Source organism: Ischnura elegans, chromosome 12, assembly GCF_921293095.1.
Source record: "Ischnura elegans chromosome 12, ioIscEleg1.1, whole genome shotgun sequence".
Lineage (NCBI taxonomy): Eukaryota > Metazoa > Arthropoda > Insecta > Odonata > Coenagrionidae > Ischnura > Ischnura elegans.
In genome coordinates, this window is record NC_060257.1 from 18,896,248 (window position 1) to 18,922,584 (window position 26,337).

Below are 26,337 nucleotides of genomic sequence, written 5' to 3' on the forward strand. Positions count from 1 at the left end.
CCAGTTTTTCTTCCTTAACTTGAGTTAGGAAGCGCTAATAATAATACACTAAGAATGCCAGAGGGCAGCAGCATAGACAGGATTTTTTTGGAGGCCCAAAACCAGGGAGAAATTTTTATGAACAGGGTACTAATTAGAGAGTTTTAAACTAATTTTAACTCTTTTCATAACTAACAAAACTTCATTTATCAAATAAATCTTCCGCAAATTTTCAATATTTCCTTTTCTTATAAGATGAAGCAAAGTTATTGCGTTTTTACATTTCTGGGGGTCCGGACTTCCCCTCACCATGTTACTACCAAAGAGGCAGTGAATTTCTCATAAATTAACTGTGCAAAGGTCGGACGGTAAGTGCGTGCAGTGCATTTCTCTCCTTAAATGGGACCTAGCAATAGCTACCCTGCATCCAATCGCCGCTAACATTGACAGGCGGCCATATGCTGAGTTCTTAGCATGTCATGGCTTCTTGCGGCTGAATGAACATGTCACCATGACCCACTGGTGGGTGGGTCCCATTGCTGCTTGAACTAGGGAAGACAGGTTCAGCTCACCTGTGATTGTGTTAACAATTTTTCTTTCCACAGCAGAGAACTGGAATATTTTGGAGAAAACATCACAATACCGACAGAAAATTTTTATGAATGTGGTACAGAGGGATTATATTGTAGAATGAGTCCCACTCTCAATGGTTCAGAAACTCATACTTTATGAATTATGCGTATTCAGTTTTGCAGCTACCATCTATATAACACATTCCAAAATGAAAACACATTCATATATGTACTTAAACGCCTTTATATAGGAAAAATGGAATAACTGACATTCGAACTCCAAGGTCCAAGTTAATAATCAATTACTTTAGATACATGCCTACTAAAAGCATTTTACAGTTCAGCAACATGTGGGATCAGAACAGAAAGCACTAAAAATCAAATACAATCCTTTTGATATTATGAGTGAAAATATATAAAAGTACCACTTCGCAATGACTCACAACTCCATTGTTTTTCAAAACCTGCATCAAAATAATAATTCTGTACGTGCATACTTACACTATGATTACAATGCTAACTGAGAATAGAAAATCTGTTCACAATAGCAAAAATACCACTTGCTACCATTAAAAGCTGCCAAAAAATGAAAATAAGTTGTGCTATTAAGGCCATACAAATGAAGAAACAACAGAGCAAAGGCATAGGTATAATTTCCAGAGTTTAACCTATAATTTTTCACAACAATACAAAAAATAAAAGGCACTTTCCTAATGCAACTTGCAGTTTTTGACTTATAATAATGAGGAGAATATACAAAATAAACACACCACAAAAGTTAACTTGCACTGATTAAAAAACATCCATCACATCTTCTCCACCACCCAGATCTAGAACATCATCATAAGAATTGAGTTCCCGCTCCTGAGCTGGGGGGATACCACCGTTCTCTCTCCCATCCCAAGCCGGTGACGGAGGTGGATTAGTGACCACATCACCTTCTTCAGGCACATCATCTTGATCAGCATCTTCCATCGGTCCTTTCTTAGTGACCAACTCTGCCCGCTGAGGTAGATAAGTCAGTCCATCTGCACAAAGAATGTAGAGAACAAGTTTGGTTCACTAAAAATCAAGGTAGTTGCAAGCAGGGAGATTCAAGGGGTTTAAACCTCCCAAAATGTTTTACATATACAGTCTCAGGCATACCCCCTTCAAGGAAACCCAAAATGCAGAAAGAAGGTAGCAACATAAAATTTAATTTACAAAACAACGCTGTAGAAAGTAAGAGGAAAGCCTTCAAGAAAATATACCTTTAACTGCAACACAAAGGACATCATCTTAGAACCTCACTCAGTTTAATGATCTGACAGAAACTATACGAGAGACATTTTGCTTAATGGTTAAGAATTCTCTTTTCCCTCAAATGACTGAGGAATTCAAGAAATGGTTGACCAAAATCAGTAGCTAAATACAGTGCAACCTCGATAAAACGACACCCCACGGTGCACCAATAAACACTCGCTATAGCGAATTGTCGCTTTACCGGAGGTGGTGCAAATAATAGCCAATATACCTCATATTACTCCTTTATTTTTATTTTATCGCTCAGACGTGTTTGATGTTTTTTTGGCCATGGTGTGTTCCATCAAATGCTTTCTATTCACGCAACTCACGGACGTGCGGGTATGCTGCCGTCTGCTTTCTGCCGCCCGAGGAACAAAAGAAGATCAAGCATTCGCTAATGCTAATGCCACAATATTTTCACCAAAATTAACTACTTATTTATCTAACAACAGTTTACCACATAAATTTGAGACTGAGCACTCCATTAACTTCATTTCTAACAGATCGCTAGCAATTACAGAGATTAAAGAGTCTTGGTGTAAGTTTTTCCGGCGGTGAAACCCTCGCTATGGCGGGAGCCAACACCAAAAGGGCCTCGTAAAAACGAAATTTTTAACATGCTTATAATAGGATCAATTGACGGTGCATAGGCTATCTCTCGTAATAGCGGGGGTCTCGCTATAGCCCGTACTCGCTTTAACGAGGTTCCACTGTAGCGCTAATGCAAGCTTAATTATTTTTTTAGTAAGCTACTGGTATGCAGGATAGTATGATGGGGTTCAAGCTGGCAATTATCTTTGAGATACAGTCTCAGGTCCAGTAGGCCTTCAAAGGAATCCAACAAAGAATATTTTACCCTCCAACAACCCCCCCAAAAGTTTTACTGACTATAGCTAGTCATGAAATTAGACATTGTCAACATTTCAATAACTAATTGTGCCATTGTCTTCAGAATTTTGACTCAGCACAGTCGTTGAAATGTCAGCTGTGCCTAATGAACTTCAGCCATATGAGAATGAATCTAGTTGTGTGAAGCCCTACTCGAATTTCTAAATCAGAGCTTTCCTTGAGAGATCAATATAAAAGTTTCTTGGTAGCATATTAGCTAAGTGCACTGCAACAATGAACGATGACATAAAGGTTAGGGCAAATGCTATTAACAGAGCTATTTTAAGATAGGATTTAACTTAAAGAGAAATCTACCTGTTGCAACAAGTGTTCTCCTCAGCTCTTCCGTAGCCATCCTCCTCCTCTGAACCTTAGCTTCCTTTATCTCCCGCGTTGCTTTCCTGCGATCATCTGAGAAAATGCTCTCCTTATCTTCCTCACTAATGTTCTTATCATTCTTCAAAATAAACAAGTATATACCACCCGATGTACGACGCCTTGTCCCTTTCTGGAAATAAAACAACAGAGATATTTAGGAAGGTATAACCAACACTTCTTAAAGTACTATGTATCATTTTATTGAGTTCTGTAATGCTAGTTTTAGACAGTTATTGATCCTGAGCAGGCTTTTCTAGATTAAAATTTACCACAGATCAGCAGATGATAAGTAAAAAACAACATGCTAAAAAATTGAAGGATTACCATAAAATTACAGAAACACTGTTAACAGTACACAAGATAAACAGACTGAGGAGTGTGTAAATACCTATACATAAAATGTAAGAATCATGACAAAAGATATCATAGGGTCCTATAATTATATGCCTGAAGTATGTGTACCAGGATCCAAATATAAGGTAAAAATCTACAATTAACACACAACAGAATTCACAGCTGGCATGGAAATTAGAAAAGGAGATTGCACCTGACCCATTCCGTTTAGCTTAGCATTGGTAAAATCCATTAAAAATGATCAAGGCTGGCATTGTATCAAAGGTAAAAATGCATAGCAGCATTTGCATAACATGTTACATTACTACCACAGATCAAAAAAGTAATGAAACAGCTACCAAAGTCCTAATGTATATCAAGCAAAAGAGGTATGCCTCCTTGCGTACAAAGAACAAAACATCTTAGTACAAGCAGAAGAGCTACATGATGATAATTTCTTAGATGCAGTGGGCAGCAGTAGATTTGAGCCTAAGAGCAAGCTTAAAAATGTTCAACCTTAATTGATTATTAATTAAATTATGCTGAAGAAACTCAGAATGAACCAATGAGAATAAATATTAACTGGCAGGACCGGGCATTGTGACAACTTACCACTGTAATGATAACCGTGATATTATATGATTACAAGATGATGACTAAAAATGCAGACTAACACTCATGTAATTGGAAAATATACAAGGATTAACATTGGGATGCGCACATAAAAATTTGATGCACACAAAAGGATGAAACCCGTAGACAAAAATAACTGTACATAGACTATATACACATTCACACTGGCATACACAGGAACACAGCACAGGACACGAACAAAAGAGGATCAGATAACTCAATCACACAAGCCGAAATGGGATTCAGACACCCAGACCACAATGGTGGAACCAAGTACAAAAATACACTAGATTAGTAGCGACAGAAGAGAAAATGAGACGCATATAGACAAAAGTCAAGTAATGAAAGAATGAGGAATAACATGGAAACTAATGTATGGAATACAAGAAGATATTGATTAATATGCATACCAAAATGGTCATTCCACCCTCTTCTTCGATTTTCTTTGTCTCTTCATAGAGCTCAATTGCCTTTTCCTTTCCGAGAACGTTCACAACTTTGGCTAGAATTAAACAACAACACGATTAAAGACGTAAAGTGAAGGTAAAGTCAATGAATTCATAATCTTAACAGATCTATCAAACGGGTCAGTTTGGATTGGCAAAGGAATAAAACAACTCAAGAAAAACAAGTGTTGAGGCATAAGTCCAAGAGGCCATTCACATGAGCATTGAAGATGAAAATAATCGCTAGCTAAATCACTACATAAAACGTGAAATATCTACAGTTATAAAGTCAAAATAATACAAATATTTTTTTACCAATGAGGTCCTCCTTCTCCTCAAAGAGTTTGGAAGCTATGTCCCTCGCAATATCTGCATCATTGTCGGTCACGGATACACTAAGCGGTGACAGTATCTTCGGAACCCCAGTATCACCTTTAGGTCCTCTGTTATTTTGATTATGTCGACCACGGTACCCTCGCCTGTATCCATCACCCATTGAATTGTGCCTTCTTTTTAAGTTACGGGAGCTTCCTGCACGGTTTGTTTCTTCGACATTTTCTTCAGCACCTTCACAATTAGAAATACCATCCGGTGATAACTGTTGATAATGCTCCGCCGCCAGCTTATAAGCTTTGCTAAAATCATATGATTCACAATCTCGCGTCCTTTCAAAGTTCCCTTCCACACCACAGCAAATGTTTAACTCGTCTGTAAGCGCGGACTCCTGTAGTTCACGGCTCCAAATAGCATACTTTTCTTGTTTGCTTGACATTTTGGCGTCACTACATTTCATGTCCTTCATTCTTAATTTTTTACCTCCCCCATCCGAATCGTCAGCGTCACTACCATCATCAGGAGAAGAGTCACTCTGAATTTCAGAGCCATTACCACTCCGGAAACCCGAATTGGACATATGAATAGATGATGGCCTTTCGTTGGGACTGTAGTCCGCCAGCTGAAATTATCACAGAAAAACAGGGTAATTACAGTGGAGCTGGTCGTTAAAAAATAAAACCGCGAAGCTCAGATGATTGCCTAGACTGGCTGGATGCTTCAAGCGTGTCGCCGAATAAAGCTTACCTGTTCGTCCATGGCAGCTAGTTCTTCTTCCATCTTTCTTCTGAGAGAAAACTATTGGCATTCACATTAAATTCAACGGTCATTAATTTAACTTTTGCAATGACAAATTACCAATGGCCGCTGCCAGTGGAAGAAACAAACCAGTCCTTCCCCCCGCCTCCGCGACGCGATGTTTTTCTGTCATTTTCCCAACGGTAGTTCGGGTATTTAATTGAAGATGGTGCGCTCCTCCCCGAAACCGCCAGCCCCGCCAACAACAATGCTTCATTAATGGGATTTGATTTAAATTGTGAATATCGGAGGAAGTCGGGGGCTGTAATTTTTGTGCACTTAAATAACTCTGATAAGTTAGACTTTTTATTTCTTGCAGACGTGAGTTAATTTTTTGTTCGTAACAAAAGGCTATTATCATCTGCGGATTCAGGATATGACGAGGGGAACTGGATGGGGGCCCTGGGGGGTAATATGCCAACAGTAGTGGGGGTCTATACAAAATTACCATTTTATCTAGTGTTAAGTGGATATCCCTAATGGGGCTACACCCCCCTATCTGGGTCCTCCACTGGCTATTATAACTCCTATTGGCATGGATAAGCATCACCAATAAGCATTAATAAAATGGACCATTATGTAGAAAAGTAATTTTTATGCTTTATGCCCATTCTACAAATTGTTGTCAGGTAGAAATTAAATGAATTCCTACACACAATCACTGCTGAAGCCAAGAGGGAGTGGTTTACCATTACCAAATTACAGGAAAACAGACTAAGAAGTAGGTAAGCACATACATCAAGAAGAGAATCGCTCCACAGAACGAGGTAGTCCTCCAACTAGGGCAAGTTTTGAGTGATTTAAGTTTCATCCCTTCCTGGAGACTTCCGCAGGTCAAGTAGCAGTGAATCAACAGACGTTATCACCAGATGTCAGGGAAACTTGCCATATCACTAGGTGGGACGCATTTCAGCATACGAGATGATATTGAAATAGAGCATGGTGCTATGGGGCAGAAATATGATTTGGGGAATGGGGACACAGATCTACTGAAATCATTACAGATGAGGATATTGAGGGATTCAAGACAAGGAAATTAAAAAGTTACATGCAAGCCTACCTCAATCATGAGATGGACTCGGGGGTAAAAACCAATGGTAAAGCTACTAACAATGCAACATTAAAACCTAAAAATCCATAACAACTACAACACATACAGATTTTAAAACAAAAACAGAATAGAAAATACTGTTTTTTTTATTTTTGTGTAAATGCCATTGAGATTACAATTAGCTTAACAACTGAATGACTTTTTAACTCTTCTGCTTTTCCTTCTTCGCTGCCTCTGCTTCCGCTTCAGATTTTTCATACTGCGCAATTAACTTCTCAACTTCACTGGCAGGAAGAATTTGAATTTTTGTCTTTCCATTTTCTCGAGATAAAGTTGCCATCTCCACTAAAGAAAAAAAATCAATTAAGTTAATGCGTATGAACCAATAAATAACCGCACAGCACAAAAAATAGATAATTGCAAACATAGACATACATTTTTCAGCAGTAAGCTTAGTCATGTCCAAAGTTTTACTTAAAACTTTAATAGCCAAGCTCTGCGCATCCTTTAATGTAGTTTCTCCTTCCTTGTACTCCTGCTTTAAATTAGATACAGCAGCCTAAAAAAGATAAATCATATACATATATTATTACACATGGTCTTTTTCTGTCATTCTGAACATATCTGTTAATACTGTACCTACAGCGATAAATCAGGTATCATTTTAAACCTTGAACCACTGGCATATGTTGAAAAATACTATCTCAATCTTCAAAATTTTTCCATTAATAGGGTGGTTTCCTATAATTTTTTTATTGCCTAAATCAAAAGATTATTACTCCTGGAGTACGTATTTCACGCTTTTAGATTTTTAAATGACGATATCTATTTTTCGCGATTAAATTAAAAGTGAAAATTCAAGCGCGCAAAAACGCGATGGGTAAGTATGAATGCCGGGAAATCTCCATGTGAGGTCGTTCTGATTCCCACTGCCGCAAGTGAGGTGACCTTGGGGCGAGGCTCTGAGTGCTGATATGACGCAGGATGCTAGCAGGTAGCTGAATACCATGCTAGCTGGTAGCGCTTGGCTTAAATAATGATTATTCATACCTTATCAAACGAAGAAAACTTTCCGACCTTAGCCAGTTTTAATGGGTGATTATTAAGACATGTTTCCCTGATCTCTGTGCCTCATGCATGCATTGGTAACCTCAGACGATGTAAAACTCCTACCTACAGGTATAGAAACTAGGTCCCTGTGACGTCACGTGGAGTGGCATCGCATGGGCACCAAACTGTCCTTTTTCAAATGAGGTTAAAATTGACCATTAACATTCGTCTAACTGGGATTTCGAAAACAAAATCATTTGCATATTATGAATACACTAATGATGGGTACCGGGCTTTTCGTTTTCTTTGATGAAGAAAATTACCCTATTGCCAATCAAAGTGGCCTTTGCAATGACAATTAATTAAGCACAGAAGAACATTCTCTTCAGAGAGAAGTATCTCACTTCCCAGAACCCGTTTTTTCGCATGGACAGTTGCATGTAATATTTTCTATAGTTCGCACTTTCCGTGATATATATGTTTGTGTTAAAGAAACTCATCACCAAAAAGTTACAAACAACAACATTGATACTTCTAATATTGCCTTTAAAGAAGTTTTGTAAATTTCGTGCCATTATTCAGTAAGAGACATCATGATTGTTCCTCCAAGTACCAAACTCTCTTCCCTGTATTAAATTCATGTGTTTTGTATATTTTTGTGAGAAAACAAGTACAAAGAAAGTACATTATGATAAACCTTCTCTATTTCAAACCCAATTACACCGTTTCCCTAGCATAATTATTCCCTGATACCATGAAAGAGTGAAATTTTCGCATGGGCTACCCAGTGCTTAGTTAAATTATGATTAGATTTCTCACATAATTTTGATCCAAAAAATTCTTAAACCTCAACAATATATTAAGAGTAGTTCTTCAAGAACATCAGTTCATATCACATCAACCATCACATTTAAAGCTCAAATAAGACATTTCAGTGTGAAAAAACTTCTATGTTCACGAAAAGATAAAAATTATATCTACAGTGGAACCTCGTTAAAGCGAGTACGGGCTATAGCGACACCCCCGCTATTACGAGGGATAGCCGATGCACCGTCAATTGACCCTATAATAAGAGTGTTAAAAAATTCGTTTTTACGAGACCCTATGGTGTTGGCTCTCGCCATAGCGAGGGTTTCACCGCCAGAAGACTTTCATCAAGACTCCTTAACCTCTGTAATTGCTGGCGATCTGTTAGAAATGGAGTGCTCAGTCTCAAATTTATGTGGTAAACTGTTGTTCGATAAATATAATGATTGACGAAACAATGCTTCGCATGATTTTTATTCAGTGCGGCTCTTATAAATTGTTTGAATAGTTAGTCGTTATTTGAGTAAGGAAATTTAGTGATGCAAAAAAACATCGCCTTTCGTCTGGATTTATGCTTACGTTTATCGGATAGATGTTTATCTATCGCCGCACCACTCCTGTTCCTGTATATCTGTTCGCAACAGGTATATTGGCTATTATTTGCTCCACCTCCGGTAAAGCGACAATTCGCTATAGCGAGTGTTAATTAGTGCACCGTGGGGTGTCGTTATATCGAGGTTGCACTGTATATCTTGTATGATGTTAGGCACGATGTGGTGGAAGTTCGTAACATTGTTGAAATGACACATTGCAATATTTCCACTTATAGATTTATTTTACACTATGCGTTTCGTCGTTACAACGACACACTTGAAAATGTCATTGTAACGACGAAATGCGTAGTGTAAAATAAATCTATAAGTGGAAATATTGCAATGTGTCATTTCAACAATAAAAATTATATCGATTGTAAAACCCATACAAATACAATAAAGGTCCCTGTAGAGTTTATAAATATGCCCATAAAGGCTTCACTTGCAAATATGCAATGCTCAGATTTGTATTGATACCCAACTTTAAAAAACTAATGTTTTATTCTTGATTTCAGGTCAAGATAGTTGCACACTTTTTTTCCAGAAATGTGAGTGCAAAAATGAACCATGATTGCACTTCATAACTTCCCCTAAACTAATTTTTTTTTAAATTGATAATGGTAAAGCACTAGTTCCTATGTAATATTATCATCCCATTAATTTAAACAGTGAGAGAACGTCATAGCAAGGTTAAAGCTGCTTACAGTATTGGCTGAATTAAATAAGTCAAAACTAATTTTTATGCCATCAAACATTCCTTGGTGTCTGAATTAGTGTGTTCCGTGTGTCTAGCGAGACTTCTATTACCTATATTATTCCCCTGATCGACTTCATACAGAATTAATATCTGTTCACTTTATGTCTGCAGGTGAGCTGTCATGAGAACCATCGAAGGGCTTCCGCTTATGGGGGAGGGGAAATTCCAAGAGAGAGCGAGAGAGAGAGCAAGAGCGAGCTTAACGTTGCCAAATGAACATAGCCACCCTGGTTTCTCACTGAACGTGTGTGAGTCATGGGCGTGCACAGGTAATTTTGGACCCGATGCTGAGACAATATGCCAACTCATTTGGAAGGTATATTCCCTGCACAGAAACCCATGACATTGTCAGCTGCCATGCTGAATATGGCACCGTTGGTGAAAGGCATACTTAAAGACATAAAGGAGAATGCATGATATTTGGCAACACTGCTCCACGAGCAGATTTACAAAGTCAACACGACAGAGTCTGAGAGCAACTGAATTTGACACGACTGTAAAAGGCCACGCGTACTGTCTGCTGATTGGCAAAGGGAAAGCCACGTTTCAATAAACTTTCCCCACCCTCAATCCCATTTGCTTTAGCCACACCAGCTCAACCACAAAGATAAAATGAACAGAGTTCAACAATCAAAAATTTCTACCATGATTTATCAACCCAGGTCAAAATGACTGCTGAGACCTTGTAGTGTTGTAAATATAAAAAACTTACAGCACTGTTGTTCCCAATGCAGGTGGCTTTCCAACCTCCATAGTTTCCACTGGGGTCAGATTGATAAAGCTGATAGCCATAATGCTTATCCCACCCCATGTACAAAATTGACACTCCAAACGGTCTTTTACCTACAATAGAAAATAGCCATGACAATATAATTAGAATTTTTACATAATCATAAAAGACAACAGATTAATCACTGGTTACTGAATAAAATTAGCTGACCTCCATACTGAGTGTATGCTTGTTTGACATCACAAAGCCAAGACACCAGCTGTTCACATGGAATTGATTCACCATACTGAAGCAAATACCTCTGAGCTATGAGTCTTAATTCATTGGTCAATACATTGGCATCAGAGGTAATACCAGCTACACTGCACACCATATCACTGAAACAAAATGAAAGAAACAAAATTTAATAATACATTTACTTTTAATAATGCTATAGGACAATCACTGGAAATTTTGAAAGAAAAAAAAACAATAATTTTACACAACTATTTAGAATACATTTAGGCTGGCCTTTATAATATCACTAAAAAAGTTGCTTCTTTCAAAGCCCCTCAGAATCATATTCCTAACCTTATTTAGCATAAATGAGATCTCCAAGCCACTTCCTCCCCTATACTAAAGGGGAAATACTACAGCTTTAATCAGACAAGTACACGTTTCCTGTGAATAATTTTTCCAAACAAGACAATTCACAGCAGCTCATTCCAAATGCAAATTCGATTCAACATGCAAAACTACAAAGAGGAGAGTGTTAAAAATCTACCCGTCCTCAGTTGCCGTCACTCTTCAAAAAGGTTAGGACAAGCATTCTCAAGAAACCTGTTTAGATGTTATGTTACAATGCACGATGGATTGCTCAAAGGAGCAATGTTGCAGAGCCAAATTTAATGCTAAACTTGGGAAGTCCACCACTGAAACAGCAGACCTTTGCAAAAGATAGCTTTTCTTGTTTGGTGACGATTTTTGGGATGTGCCCCGCATACTTATTCAGTTTTTGCCCTCCATGTTTTGTGGATGTTGCTGGTCACTTTCTCTCAAGGCTGTTTTACACGGTACACGGAATTGCGCAATCTGACGTATGTGCAAAGGCGCAATCAAAATTGCGTCGTGTAAAGCAGTGAATTGCTAGAACACATGCAAGAATGCGTGGATGCGAGACTGCAAAATAGCCCATGTTCTAATTTCGTTCATGCATTCGCGCATTTCCACGCCACATTAGAAATTAATGCAGCTCTAACCTGCACTATTCCGTGTACCGTGTAAAATGGCCTTCTAATTTCGTTCATGCATTCGCACGATTTCGCGCCATTTTTGAAATTAATGCAGCTCTAACCTGCGCAATTCCATGCCCGTGCCTTTAGGGAATGAGGTAAGTCTTTTGGTGGAGGGTATTTATAGTTTGAATTTTACCACCTTGGCGAATCCCAGCATAACCGCAAGGCGTTGGAGATTTTAAAAAATGCGACCAGAATTTCAACAAGGACTGTAGTTTAAAAATCATGTGATCCTGCTCTGAAATTATGCGACATAAAACGACAATTCCTTCACACCCTCCCTTTCAACCTCCTTCCATATAAATAACCTCCACAGAAAGACTCTCCTTATTCCCTTGAAAAAAAGTGACCACCAATGGCCACGAAATGTTGGGCAGAAACTGAGTAAGTATGTGGGGCATGCCCTAAAAAAACACCACCAAAGAGCAAAAATGACCCGTGAGAGCTTCAACCAAAAAATATCTTTTCTCAATCACAAGTTTCCTGACGGCTGAAGTGATGAAACAATAAATGCTATCAAAGAAGCCATAAGACATGAAAAATATAAAAAATGAATTACCCATACACAACACTTAGCATGAAATTACAGCACCCATTCATAAATGGCTCAAGTGGCATTCATTCCAAAAAGCGGCATTCATTCATAAATGGCTGAAGCGGATTTCATAGAGAAAATTAAAATGGAACACAGTGACATAAGAGAGGAAATTTGAGTGGGGTTTGGTCAATTTTCAATTAAAGGGAAAATTTGTAAAAGCATGAAACTTTGGAATGCTCAGAGTAATATTAATTTTTTCATGCACTTTGCAACCATGTTTTGTAAGTTTTAAGAGTAAATTGAGGAAGAAGACACATCGGAAAGAAAAATGACACAATTATAATATGGAATCCAGAAGTAAACTCCACAAAAGAAATCTATGCAGTTAAGATACAGCTCAGCTCAACTTGATTACTTTGTGTACGGCTGTTAGATGCTAAAGAATGATACATAGATGGTGTTTAGTACATGCCAACATTTTCTGTAAACTCTTCAAAGCTATTTTTTCCATTAATCCCCATTTATATTTATAGCCAATTTTTTATACAAACAGGCCTCAGCGATAGCATCCTTACTGCCTCATGTTGCCTTTACATTATGTCTTGAACAACAAGACCCCATCTCAAACACATTTGGAGTCAGTGCACTGTCTCACCACGTATGAAGTTGTAGCTAAGTGCCTATACTAGGTAAATACATACAAAAAAAAGTGATAACTACAGGCCAAGCATGGCATAAATAAACAAACCACATGCATTTTTTAGATACTCTCATGTTGTGTGTAGCTAAGCACTACAGCCTGCATCTTCAAGTCGATAATGCCAGATCACTGTTCTGGTACTCTTATATGGATATTCCTTCAGGCCAATTCGAGGCACCAGGGAAAAGTTTCAAAAGAATTTGCACCAGAAGTATACTGAGGACCAGAACAGTGATCAGGCATGTTCATTCACAGGTTTCCGCAGCGTTTAGTAGATGAAGTCAACATTTTCATGCTCCGTTCATGTGTGTAGGCAAATATCCACAACAGTTTCGCCAGCTATCCTGCTGGCATACTCAGGTGAAGGATGGCAAGAAGCTTTGTGGTCCACTCTTATAATTTTAGGGAAACATTTGTCTTCTTTCACCATTGTTTTTGCAATGTCAAGTATAATTGTCTGTAAGGGTTCATTCCAAGCGTGCTCTGGGATGTCCAATGCTTTGAAATGTTTAAGTTGCTCTCCGCAGTGCATTTAGACTTGTTTTCAGTGACCTGAGTGTTTCACCAGTATACCATTTGCCACAAGGGCAAGGCACTTGATATACCCCCTCGGAGAGAGTTGGTGAAATTTTTCCTTGAGCCCAGGAAGGATGCCGGGTATCTTAGTGACAGTTGAACATAGTGACCACATCACGTTTCCTTTAAGCTCTTGCAATTTCCTCAGAAGTACCAGCAATGAATGAGATGAGGACATAAGCGACACAACAGTCAAGGTAAGGTCATTTTCACCATGAGGGCAGGGCTGAGCAGTATTTCAAATACGAGTATTTTAAGATACGTATTTGAAATACATTTGCAATTTGTACTTCAAAAACATGACCTGAACCTATGTTGACTTTTTATTTCAAATATAATAGTATATACAGTGGAACCTCGATAAAACGACACCCCACGGTGCACCAATAAACACTCGCTATAGCGAATTGTCGCTTTACCGGAGGTGGTGTAAATAATAGCCAATACACCTCATATTACTCCTTTATTTTCTCGCTTAGACGTGTTTGGTGTTTTTTTGGCCATGGTGTGTGCCATCAAATGCTTTCTATTCATGCAACTCATGGACATGCGGGTATGCTGACGACTGCTTTCTGCCGCCCGAGGAACAAAAGAAGATCAAGCATTCGCGAATGCTAATGCCACAATATTTTCACCAAAATTAACTACTTATTTATCGAACGACAGTTTACCACATAAATTTGAGACTGAGTACTCCATTAACTTCATTTCTAACAGATCGCTAGCAATTACAGAGATTAAGGATTCCTGGTGTAAGTTTTTCCGGTGGTGAAACCCTCACTATGATGAGAGCCAACACCAAAAGGGCCTCGTAAAAACGAAATTTTTAACATGCTTATTATAGGATCAATTGACGGTGCATCGGCTATCTCTCGCAATAGCGGGGGTCTCGCTATAGCCCGTACTCGCTTTAACGAGGTTCCACTGTAAAATACTTCTTAGTACAGTGGAACCTCGTTAAAACGAGTACTGGCTATAGCGAGACCCCCGCTATTACGAGAGATAGCCGATGCACCGTCAATTGATCCTATAAAAAGCATGTTAAAAATTTCGTTTTTACGAGGCCCTTTCGGTGTTGGTTCTCGCCATAGCGAGGGTTTCACCGCCGGAAAAACTTACACCAGGACTCCTTAATCTCTGTAATTGTTAGCGATCTGTTAGAAATGAAGTTAATGGAGTGCTCAGTCTCAAATTTATGTGGTAAACTGTCGTTCGATAAATAAGTAGTTAATTTTGGTGAAAATATTGCAGCATTAGCATTCGCGAATGCTTGATCTTCTTTTGTTCCTCGGGCGGCAGAAAGCAGTCGTCAGCATACCCGCACGTCTATGAGTTGCATGAATAGAAAGCATTTGATGGAACAGACCATGGCCAAAAAAACACCAAACACGTCTAAGCGAGAAAATAAAGGAGTAATATGAGGTATATTGGCTATTATTTGCACCACCTCCGGTAAAGCGACAATTCGCTATAGCGAGTGTTTATTGGTGCACCGTTGGGTGTCGTTTTATCGAGGTTGCACTGTAGTTTGTTTTTCAAATACCCAAGTCAAAGGTACATATTTTGTATTTCAAATACATTAAGAGTGGTGTTTTGTATTTCAAATACTCCTCGGCCTGTATTTTTCCCAGCCCTGCACGAGGGGAGAATGGGGAAGGAAGATGAGATAAGCCCAGCATTAGCATTCATCTGTTCTTAATGAAAGATACCAAGGGGTTTACAGCTTAGTCCCATCTGACAGGCAAGAATGTCCACCATACAAAACTGGGAAGCCTACAATAAATCTCTGCCACTGCTGGGATTTGAACCTGGCCCCACAGAGTGAGAAGCCAACACTCTTGCCACCACACCAAACTGATCTCCACAAGAAAGCCCTTTCACTGTTTAGATCTCTCAGTTTCCCTGGCAAGCAAATGCTCTTGAAAAGTCAAGAAAATAGAGGAAACTTTCTTGCAAAAATATTTCATATCAGTACAGTAGGCCTGATGAGATGAATGTAATGAAGGATATAAATATTTTTGGAAATACTCACTAAGTTCAACCATTAAAAAAAATGATTACCAAGCCAAGACATTGACGTTCCAGTATTATTAACTCTACCTCACCTACAGTATCTCAACCATATTAATGCCCGAGGTATTACTTAATACCTTAAGCAGATAAATAAATACTTTGAATGAATTTTTCTCAGGTTTGCCTAGGGGTAAGAATGTGAAGGCAACCAATGTTTTGGGCACTGACTCATCAGCCATTTTCAAGGCAACAATTATCGATGAGTTGGAGATTGAAACATTGGCTGATGACTAATCATGTCAATTTTCTTACCCCGAGACAAGCGGCAGGAGAAGTGTTCATTCATATTACTCGTCGAAAAAGGGTAAATTATGCATAAGTAAATTTTACCAAAACCCATGAACTCAGAATAAATAAGCACTAATTTTAGCCCGAGTAGGCAGAGCATGCAAAGAGAATTGCATTTGTGATCTCTAAATGCTTCTGCTCCCTATAATTAGAACATTCATCATACTCACTCATTTAATTTATAAATTTTCTCAGAAAAGAAAACTTCATCCAGAAGCTTATTTGTGTTCCTTCTCTCAGCGGCAAGAAGTATTCCATCATTTGCTAATATTCCAAGGCAGGTACCTGCATGGCTAATTGCTTCCATTGCATACTCCACCTGATAAAGCCGCCCTGAAATAATCAACAAAACGCAGTTAACCCAATGAAAGACAACACAGAAATGTAACAACGAATATAATGACATTGAATATACAGCTACCCTACAGAAATCAATTTTGAAAATAAATAATGAACCTGTGAAATTGACAGATAGTTCTAATATTTATATTAGCATTCTAATACGATGATTCCATTTATTCGTAATACTAAATGCAATCCTAATATTGATATCCTGCTGCTCTAATTTTTTTCCTTTCCCGAACAGTTCCTCACGTTCTCTGACACTTCCTCATGTCATTTTTTACCTGCCCAAGTACTTCTGTCTGGGTCTCCTTATATTCATCCCATGAAACTATTGAAACAAGAAACTATCATTATCAATTTCCTCTCTATATAAACGTGTAGAAGGCATTCCTCCAGTAAATTTGATGAAATTACCGGACTCTCTATTACAGCGACGGAATGCTGAGCTCGATCGTTGAACTATTTCTTCTCCCAAGAGACTGCATACCAGAAAGTGGAATAGTCCAGATAAGTAAATCACGCGATCCATCGCGTTCATTTTCTATATATTTACACAGGGAGCGACAAGAAGTACGATATGGCAACTACTTTATAAATTATCACCCAGAGAGCTCAAAGTGACTTATGCAAACCGGCTAAGCTAAAAGTTACGAAGTTTAATTGCAATTGAAACCCAAACTTAATCGGCAACGGACTAAACAAGTATTAAGATTCGTATTCAAGCCATAACACTGAAATTTGTTACAATATCCGCCCGGGATGGGAAAAAGAGGCGTTGCACTTGACAAATTGTCACTCAAGTCCAGAGAGATTTCGCCAACATACCCAGCACACAAATCACATTACGTTCAATTAAAATGACTTTCCTTAAACATATCACCCACATACCTTCTGGAGAGAATATTGTTGTCCTGGTATCATATCTCCTAGCCTGAAAGAACAGAACATTTTAATGAAAGCCAACCAAACAAGAGATTAATTAATTACTTTTTGCTTCATGTGGATTCATTCGTGAAACAAAAAAATGCGCAAAAAATATTAAATAAATAAGTGAAGAAGTGAATTCAACCAACCATCGTGAAGATCCAAATTTATCACAACTCAAGACTCACAAATAAATACAAACTCACGATGAAGGCTGAAAATGTAACAATCGACTGTGATCAATGTCGATTGTATTTCGATAGTAGCAATTCGAGACGAGCTTAAATCGATACTACCCCATTAATCGAATTTTTCGTACCACATTAATCGAACCGCGTTTTTTGTTTAGTCGTCATAATTACTATGTGGAATTTTGTCATTAATGACGCTATTATTTTGATTTTTTTTTCCGTAAATATGTAAAATATTCCACATTTATAGCTTATTAACTCGTCAAGCAACAAGATGATTCGGCAGCGAACAGTTGAGTAATGATTTACGTGAGCGGTGTGGAGGAAGGGGGTGGATCGGAGAGGAAGGGGCGACAGGATATTGAAATTTGGTATTTAATCATTTTTCTTGTATGTTGTCTTTGCAAGTCGGGAGTTTGAGTTTCTTTAGGCGACTAATCCCATATTTGATATTATTTCTCAGGATACCTGTTACGAATTTTACTTTGGGGCCTAAATGGCTTTTTTCGTATGAATGAAGACTATTTACAAATCACGGACATAAGCGCGCACCGCATATCATTTCTAGCCGCCGTGGTTTTAATTTGTCGATGCTGTCAGAATAAATCTTTTCCTTCCAAAATGACTCTTAGTTCAATTATAGCTTTGGAGGAAAACCCTTCTACCACATACTTAGAAATAACGTCCTTAATAATAAAAATATTGGATGATATAATTAAGTACCCCTATAACAATTTTCATCGTCATATACGATTGGATGATGATGAGATTTCAAGTAAATTGCTAGCAGGGATCGGTGCCATGGAATGCCTATTCGAGCTGGGGTTTCAAGAGGTAACATAATCTGTCTCATTACTGTAATTGTCATCGATGAAATTGTAAGAAATTTTCCTAACAATGGTGCACTTTCAGGGCGATTGTACCTTGGTTTTACCATTTAATACCTCCCTCGACGAGCTTATTATTCATCGAAATGAAATCGCTTCGAGGAGAACCGCCTACTTAAGTTCAAGATCACTGATAAGGACTTCAGATAATCAGCAGCTGTATCGTGGAATTGGTCCGGTTAGTTTTAGTTTATGATTATACTCTCGTCCTATTTATGTTTCTTCTCTATTTTCCGACACATTGATGTTTAGTTTTTTTTCAGGTAGACATGAATCCTCTTATGGGACAAATTTTGTACTTCTACAATTTCGTTCTTGAGTATGAAAAACCGGATTTATTACAAGCGGCAAAGAAATGCATTCCATTGAGCGAGTTAGAGATGGCTGCTGAACGAAACATGAGGAAAATTCAGTTTCAGTACAAACAGGGAATAAAAGAAAATGTTACAATAAGTGATTTGTTGCTGATGGAGCTAGTCTCTTGGTTTAAGAACACATTTTTTACTTGGGTCGATTCGCCAAAGTGTAGCACATGCGGTGGGCCAACTAAGTTCCTGATGGTAAGCAAGCAAGATGGCAAAGAAAGGGTGGAACTTTATGAATGTGATCATTGCAATGGCTTAACAACCCCATTTCCACGTCATCAAGATCCGTGGAAACTTTTGGAAACTCGTAAGGGTCGATGTGGAGAGTGGGCTTCCTGCTTTACTCTAATGTGCCGCTCAGTTGGCTTTGATGCTCGTTTGGTTTATGATGTTACAGATCACTTGTGGACTGAAGTATATTGTATAGACTCTGAATACCCCCGTTGGGTTCATGTTGATCCCTGTGAGGGAGTAATTGATGCCCCTTTAATGTACGAATGTGGATGGGGTAAGAAGCTAAGACATATACTAAGTTTCTCAGTTGATGGTGTGCAAGACGTCACCTGGCGATATTCTCAATTATCCCCACAAGAGCTCTTAGCACGAAGAAAACAGTCTGGCATTCCTGAATCAGAGTTATTGGCTGCAATCCTTAATTTGAGACAAGAAAGATACAAAGCATTCACAGAAGCCAAGAAAAAGTACTTAATTCGTCGGGTTGCATTTGAGTTGGCTGAATTTTTGTGGACCAAGGAAAAGAATTCTCTCGTCAAGGAAGAGGAGAAGAGAGGAAGGATTTCTGGTTCGCTGGCTTGGAGGCTGGAGAGGAGTGAGTTGGGAAACAGTTCCTTTCAACCTTACACTTGGAGGTTAGCAGAGAGCGAAAGGGGCGCAAGCACTTTCACCATAAAATACTCATGTGCTACCGATAAATTCTTCAGAATTGTAGGAAATAAAAACACTGAAATTCTAGGCTGGAAAAGTGGCCTGTTTGAAAGTGATGCTATTTTCCGCAAAGTAGAAAGGGATTGGAAAATGACTTACTTGGCTCGAGAAGGTAATTCCAATTCTGTATTTTTATAGAGGAGAAGTAGCGCATCAGAAATAATTTTAAAGTTTAAAAAAATAACTTCATAGTGTAAGTAGCCATAATGAATTGTCTCATTTCTACCACAGAGGGATCCAAAGAGGCCAGGATGAAATTGAATTTTGATGTGTCTGCTTCTGGGTTGGCAATTCAATCGATAGCAGTCCTTTGCAAATCAGCTGTTTATGAAGATGGCCAAGTGACATGTATTCTATGTGGTGGAGGAATATGTTTGAGGGTTCCTACAGGTATGGTACTGATATATTAATGTCTCTTCTCCCATTTTAGGCGTGAACTTAAATCCTTCCTTCACATTTACTTACCTCCGATCATATGCCTCTCTGTAGTCCAACATATATGCCCTATATCACTTCCATAATTCCGAATGGACCAATATATCTACCACTGGGTCAGAGCTCTGGTATTTTCAGCACTTATTTAGAAACATGTAGTGAAAAGAGGGAAAGGATCAACACGAATCTAGAACAATAAAAAGTTATGGTACATTTTCACACGATTTATTCAAGACGACCGGTTACGATGCAGAGGCGACATGATCAGGTACAGAAATCGTTATATTAACAGTTATTTATATATTAATATACAATATACGTATAAATTCTGAGGTAAGGAAAGAAAGGGATAGGAACATTAATGGAAAAAGGACGAGGACAATGGTGCTGTGGTAGATGGAAAAAAAGCCAGAAATCAAAGGGTAAAAATGCGGCCTGACTGGGACACAAACCCAGAACCTCCTGGTTGCCGGCCAGGTGCTCTACCAGTTGAGCTACCGGGACGCTTAGATTTACCATGATTTCGGCGGGGGTTTATAGACAGTAAACTCCCTTTGCTTTGGCCCACAAGAGTAACCAATAGATGGCACTGGGGCAGCTCACCACTCACCAACAGAAGGAATGGACGGGGACACAAGGATGAAAGGAAAGGTACACACTCACACGATAGCAGGAAAGAGACAGGAACATGCGTTTTGGGGCACGCTGAACCCAAGTGAAATAAGCCAATATGGCCGATACACTAATTCATTCATTCACACGATGCCTTAAGCGCAAACATACGTATAAATTTTATTTATTTTTATTTTATTCTAAAACCACTGGATACAGCTCTCATTGGCCATTTTACACCGGGGTGTTCAACATATGTAACAGTAAACGTACACAAACAACCATGCCCTGGACCGGGGAAACCTACCCAGGCGGGACTCGAACCCACGACCTCTTGTTTGGCAGGCGAAGACGTTACCCCGCCGCCACCGAGGCCGGCAAATTCTCAGGTAAGGAAAGAAAGGGATAGGAACATTAATGGAAAAAGGACAAGGACAACGGTGCTGTGGTAGATGGAAAAAAGCCAGAAATCAGAGGGTAAAAATGCGGCCTGACTGGGACTATTTAATATATAAATAACTATTAATATAACGATTTCTGTACCTGATGATGTCGCCTCTGCAATGAAACCGGTCGTCTTGAATAAATTGTGTGAAAAAGTACCATAACTTTTTATTGTTCAGAATGGATTTTCACAAAGTAAAGACAGAAACAATGGAGTTTACGAAGCTAGAAATTGATACTTGAGCATCTGGAACATACATATGGACTTATTAACTATTCCTCAACCTCATTGAATGAAAATCCTGAAATATATCCTGATGAACCAGTTTAATCCATTTTTGGGTTTACTCTTATGTGGAATGAACTTTAATGGCTTAACATTTTGTTCCTTATGCAGGAAACATGAAAATGGATTACTCTAGTGTAATCCATAGACACATCCATAAACCTTAATATTCTCCTTCCACTCAATATTTACCAAACATCCTGTCTTGCTCCATTGCAGCCTTCACTACATATAACCAACGGGGATTGTGTTTGTATTGTGGCTAGAGTGCTGGCTTCCCACCCTGTGGGTCCAGATTCAATTCCTGATGGTGATGGAGATTTTTCAAAGAATCCCTAATACCCTCGAATTTTATATATGTAGATACATACCTTTATCTTCCAATGCCGGCAATGGCAGATATTTTTCAGAAACTGCCTAATTTCTGCTGGAGTGCTTTGAGGAGGGCACTCTAAGCTCAGCACTCCATGCATCAGATTAAACCATGGTCCCCTTATATAGGATTTTACAATTTCCCGGCAAACAGAATATTTAAACTTTTCTCGGGATTCCACGCCGGTAAAATTTTCTAAGAGCACCGACATTTTGAGTTCTGACTCATTACCCATAATACTCGTTATTCAGTAGCTGTGGGAATGGGTAACGAGTCGGAACCCAAAACTTCGGCTCTCTTAGAATTAATTTACCCGTGCAGAATCCCGATAAAAGTTTAAATATGTACATGGTCCCTTGGTTGCCTTTCTTTAAGGCCGTTTTACACGGTACACGGAATTGCGCAATCTGACGTGTGTACGAAGGCGCAATCAAAATTGCGTCGTGTAAAGCGGTGAATTGCTAGAACACATGCGAGAATGCGTGGATGCGAGACGGCAAAATAGCCCGTTCTAATTTCGTTCATGCATTCGCGCAATTCCACGCCATTTTAGAAATTAATGCAGCTCTAACCGGCACATATCCGTGCCCCGTGTAAAACGGCCTTTAGGAGCAGTTGAATGCCGATCCTGGGTATCTTTCGATCCTTCTTTCCCTCATGGCACAAATTACCCTTCCTGTTGGTCATCTCCTCCAAATACCATATCATGCTAGTATTACCTAAGCTCAAGATCAATTGTAATAACTACCTCGGCCACGTACTACATCCAAGCCTACCTCTCACTAAGGCGTCCTCTCCCAAACAGCCATGATCAGCATTTTAGTTTTCATACCTTTTATTCTCCTTGTCTTTCATTTCCTCTATCTTCCCCCACTCCCCATTTCTGAGCATTATAAATAGCAATGCTCAAAATCAAGTCCTCACCTATATATTTTTTGGTGACACTATAAACATGGATACTGTCATCAATTCCATCCTTTATTATCAAAGTAAGTTTGTTGAAGTGTAATTTTCTTATGGATATTTTTGTTTTCCGATTTTCAAAGGTGTTAGATACACTAGGGTAATCCATTTTCATGTTTCCTGCTGAAGTAAGAAAATTTTGAGCCATTAAAGTTCATTCCACATAAGAGTAAACCCAAAAATGTATTAAACTGGTTCATCTGGCTATGTTTCTGGATTTTTATTCAATGAGGTTGAGGAATAGTTAATAAGTCCATATGTATGTTCCAGATGCTCAAGTATCCATGTCTAGCTTTGTGTTAATCCTTTTGCTCTTTTCACTATTTGTTTCAAAATAAGTGCTAAAAATACCAGAGCTCTGACCCAGTGGTAGATTTATTGGTCCATTTGGAGTGAAAGGGTTAAGCCTCGAGTTATTTGATGCAGAATATCTACTTATCCATTTTTATTTATGTTTTTTTTAATTCCCAAATTTAGGAGTATGTGTCCTCTTTTAGAATTAGCAAGCTAAGCTATGAGGTTTCCACAATGAGTGGTTGACTGCTCCATTCCACTTTAGGGATTGCTCCTAAATGATTTTTGTATTCCAAACCATTTCTTATTGTGTCCTGGAGGCATCTTCAGTTTGAAAATCAGGCATCTATGATCTGAAGATGCATCCAGAACACAAGAAGAAATTTCTGGAGAGCAACAACGATGTTGTGATGGAAATGAACTATTCCTGTGGAAGTGATCCTTCTAAGTGACCCATTACTCACACGCTGTTGGCCGTCACTTAATTGGGGAAACAGTGACTGTGTGTAACTAGCTTTGTGGCTTCATATGAATTTGAGCCTAAATTAGGGAGTATAGAATACCTTACAATAATAGGAATTGAACGTTTGACCAATAGGTTAGCAGGCAGGAATTACAGCTCCGTAGGCAGTCAATAGCCTAGGCATCTCTCGTCCATTCCTTTATATTGCCCTTGCCCTCATTCACACGAATCCATGTCACAGAGGTGATCACCTGTGACGGACTGCCCTGATTGTCTTCCCACCAGGAGATCACCTTGCAGATTGACACTTGGAGAAAAGGGAATGTAATCAGTCATGTAGCCAGTGTTCAGAGGGCTTTAGCCCCTGCTGAAATTTTTTCCCTTACGGCGATTACCAGTAATCAGAGTTCCCACTCAACCTTGAAAACCTTAAAACCGTGAATTTTGTATACCGTGAAAAAACCTGGAAAAAGCTGTGAATTTAGTCCTAAAGCGTTAAAAATCTCTCAATCTTGATTTTACGATCGTACAACTACGATTGACAGATTTGCCGGCCTCGGTGGCTGCGGGGTAACGTCCTCGCCTACCAAACAAGATGTCGCAGGTTCGAGTCCCGCCTGGGTAGGTTTCCCCGGTCCAGGGCATGGTTGTTCGTGTATGTTTACTTGTTAAATTTGTTGAATACCCTAGTATAAAATGGCCAATGAGAGCTGTATACGGTGGTTTGAGAATAAATAAAAGAAAAATGGATATTTCGATCATATTTCAAGGTCAGTCACATGCAGACATGGCCATGGATTTATCTGGACACATCTTCTGCAGCACAATTATTGGTCCGTGTGCCCTGAAGACACATTGACCTTAAGCCTGTGCCAAATCCGGAAGACTGGTACCAAAGTGTTCATTAACACTTGCAAAAATTCAGACACTTCCTAACTTCCCTGGCACCCTGGTCCCTCTATTTTCCCACTCACAACCTTTAGCCGGGGCTGAATTTTGCAGACGATATGTGACGTCAGGAGAGAGAGCACTTTCATTGCTGCGTTCGCATTCACGGTGTTTGTCGCATTTGTTAAATTTCTGGTTAACGTGTGGCCAATGATTGTTACGCGATGAATATTTCTGCCTAAAATTTTTTATCTTCAAAGCGCAAATTTGAAAACAATTAGACCGTGAAAACTTAGAAAAATCCGTGAATTTAATAATTTAGATTGAGTGGGAACCCTGGTAATACTTTGGCCAAGGAGACCACTCGCCCAGAGGCACTTGACTGTCCATTTTTCATTATAGTTTCATATCACAATTACTGCCAGTGACCAATGATGAATTTAACTTCCAGCATTATGCACAAAAAATATGTAGCTGATTAATGAAACTTCTGGATTGAGTGCTGATTGACAAAAAAAATATCAGTACAGGCTGTAAACCAGAATACCACCCAAGCTCTCCCTCAAGCAAATTTCTGGCTACTTACCCAAATGTGATCCTCCCTAAAGATGTTCACATAATTCAGGACAGCATCAAGAAAGTTACTGCTGTTGCGTTGTTTGCAGAAAATTTAGAGCTTTAAGGGATCATAAAATAAGTTGAACAGATGGCTGACTTCTTTCAATTATGCGGCCAGCAGGAAACCCTAGTCAGTCAACCACCTAAGGGATGTTTGTTTGTCCACCCCCTTAATTACCATTATTGGCATTATTCACTCCCACACCTCTTTAGTCCGCTTCTAATTAGGGGGAGTGAAGGGGATCAAAATCCCACTCCTCTAGCATATACCCATGAGAAGTAGAAATAGGTTTCACAATCAGATGCTGCCACCAAGGTTAGCAACCTCATATCTTTTGTTCTCCTGTAATTAATCTCACCAATATATGTACATATTTGCATTGCTTACCTAATACATCTATTGGCCCCTAAAAACTTCTCCTTGACTTAATATTACAAACAAAATAAATCTTAACCATCCACATGTTTCCCAATCAACGTAAGTGCACTCTATTAATATTGATAAACAAATATTTTATGTGACAGGTGAAAATGTAGGTGCTTTTCACACGACTGCCTTGGAAGGACTTGAGACGTTCACTTTAGAAATGAAACTCTCTGGAGGGAGAGGGGACTGTGCATGGCAGCATGCCCAGCTGTTTCGCCAAGCTCTTGATGATAGCGAACATTATCCATTTGAAGTTAACATCAAGTTGAAAAGTCGGACATGATTTGAAAAAAATTAAGTAATGATATTTTATGATTTTTATGTTGTAATTGGTAGTCATACTGTTATATATATGTTATCCTTTATCTGTTTATTAAACATGTAAAACATATTTTTTATTAAAATTTTTGTTTTTTTTGTGTTTTGTCTTACTGTGTCCATCACCAAGCTCTGAAATTAGAAGAAAGTATGATGACCTTAGATAGGAACAAAGAAAACATTTGAAATCCTGACAAAATCTTCATAGGTTCTCCGCTAGGTCAGAAAGGCAGTAAGTTCCAATATGCCATGATCAGGCATCATCCTTTTTTATATGCCTGAAAGTTGGACATCAAAACATCATTTTTGAAAATCTCCCTGAAACGGTGGAGATCCCATGAAGATTTCATCAGCAGCATATGCCAAGAGAACACATGTTCCTTTGCTTCAAATCCTATAAGTTTCCGTATCGACTTTTTGCCATGTGCTGTCCAGGAGTGCAATGTTAATTTAAAATTAGTGTAAATTTCTTTATATA

General features: G+C 38.8%; 3 protein-coding genes across 3 annotated transcripts; 1 reads left to right on the plus strand and 2 right to left on the minus strand.

The window, feature by feature from the left end:
* Positions 1 to 777: 777 nt before the first annotated feature.
* On the minus strand, positions 778 to 5,772 carry LOC124169306 (phosphorylated adapter RNA export protein). The gene is made up of 5 exons (XM_046547877.1): positions 5,594 to 5,772; positions 4,829 to 5,468; positions 4,478 to 4,569; positions 3,039 to 3,231; positions 778 to 1,579 (listed from the first exon to the last, which is right to left on the minus strand). Exons 1-5 carry the CDS (start codon positions 5,624 to 5,626, stop codon positions 1,344 to 1,346), a joined length of 1,194 nt encoding a protein of 397 aa, XP_046403833.1. The 5' UTR covers positions 5,627 to 5,772; the 3' UTR covers positions 778 to 1,343.
* Positions 5,773 to 6,825: 1,053 nt separating this feature from the next.
* On the minus strand, positions 6,826 to 17,588 carry LOC124169005 (proteasome subunit alpha type-4). The gene is made up of 7 exons (XM_046547465.1): positions 17,500 to 17,588; positions 17,315 to 17,357; positions 16,252 to 16,414; positions 10,843 to 11,009; positions 10,615 to 10,745; positions 7,131 to 7,254; positions 6,826 to 7,040 (listed from the first exon to the last, which is right to left on the minus strand). The coding sequence occupies exons 1-7, from the start codon at positions 17,500 to 17,502 to the stop codon at positions 6,898 to 6,900; spliced, it is 774 nt and encodes a 257-aa protein (XP_046403421.1). The 5' UTR covers positions 17,503 to 17,588; the 3' UTR covers positions 6,826 to 6,897.
* Positions 17,589 to 17,694: 106 nt separating this feature from the next.
* On the plus strand, positions 17,695 to 25,958 carry LOC124169004 (peptide-N(4)-(N-acetyl-beta-glucosaminyl)asparagine amidase). The gene is made up of 6 exons (XM_046547464.1): positions 17,695 to 17,912; positions 18,005 to 18,375; positions 18,454 to 18,606; positions 18,692 to 19,850; positions 19,970 to 20,128; positions 25,640 to 25,958. The coding sequence occupies exons 2-6, from the start codon at positions 18,052 to 18,054 to the stop codon at positions 25,822 to 25,824; spliced, it is 1,980 nt and encodes a 659-aa protein (XP_046403420.1). The 5' UTR covers positions 17,695 to 17,912; positions 18,005 to 18,051; the 3' UTR covers positions 25,825 to 25,958.
* Positions 25,959 to 26,337: the final 379 nt, after the last annotated feature.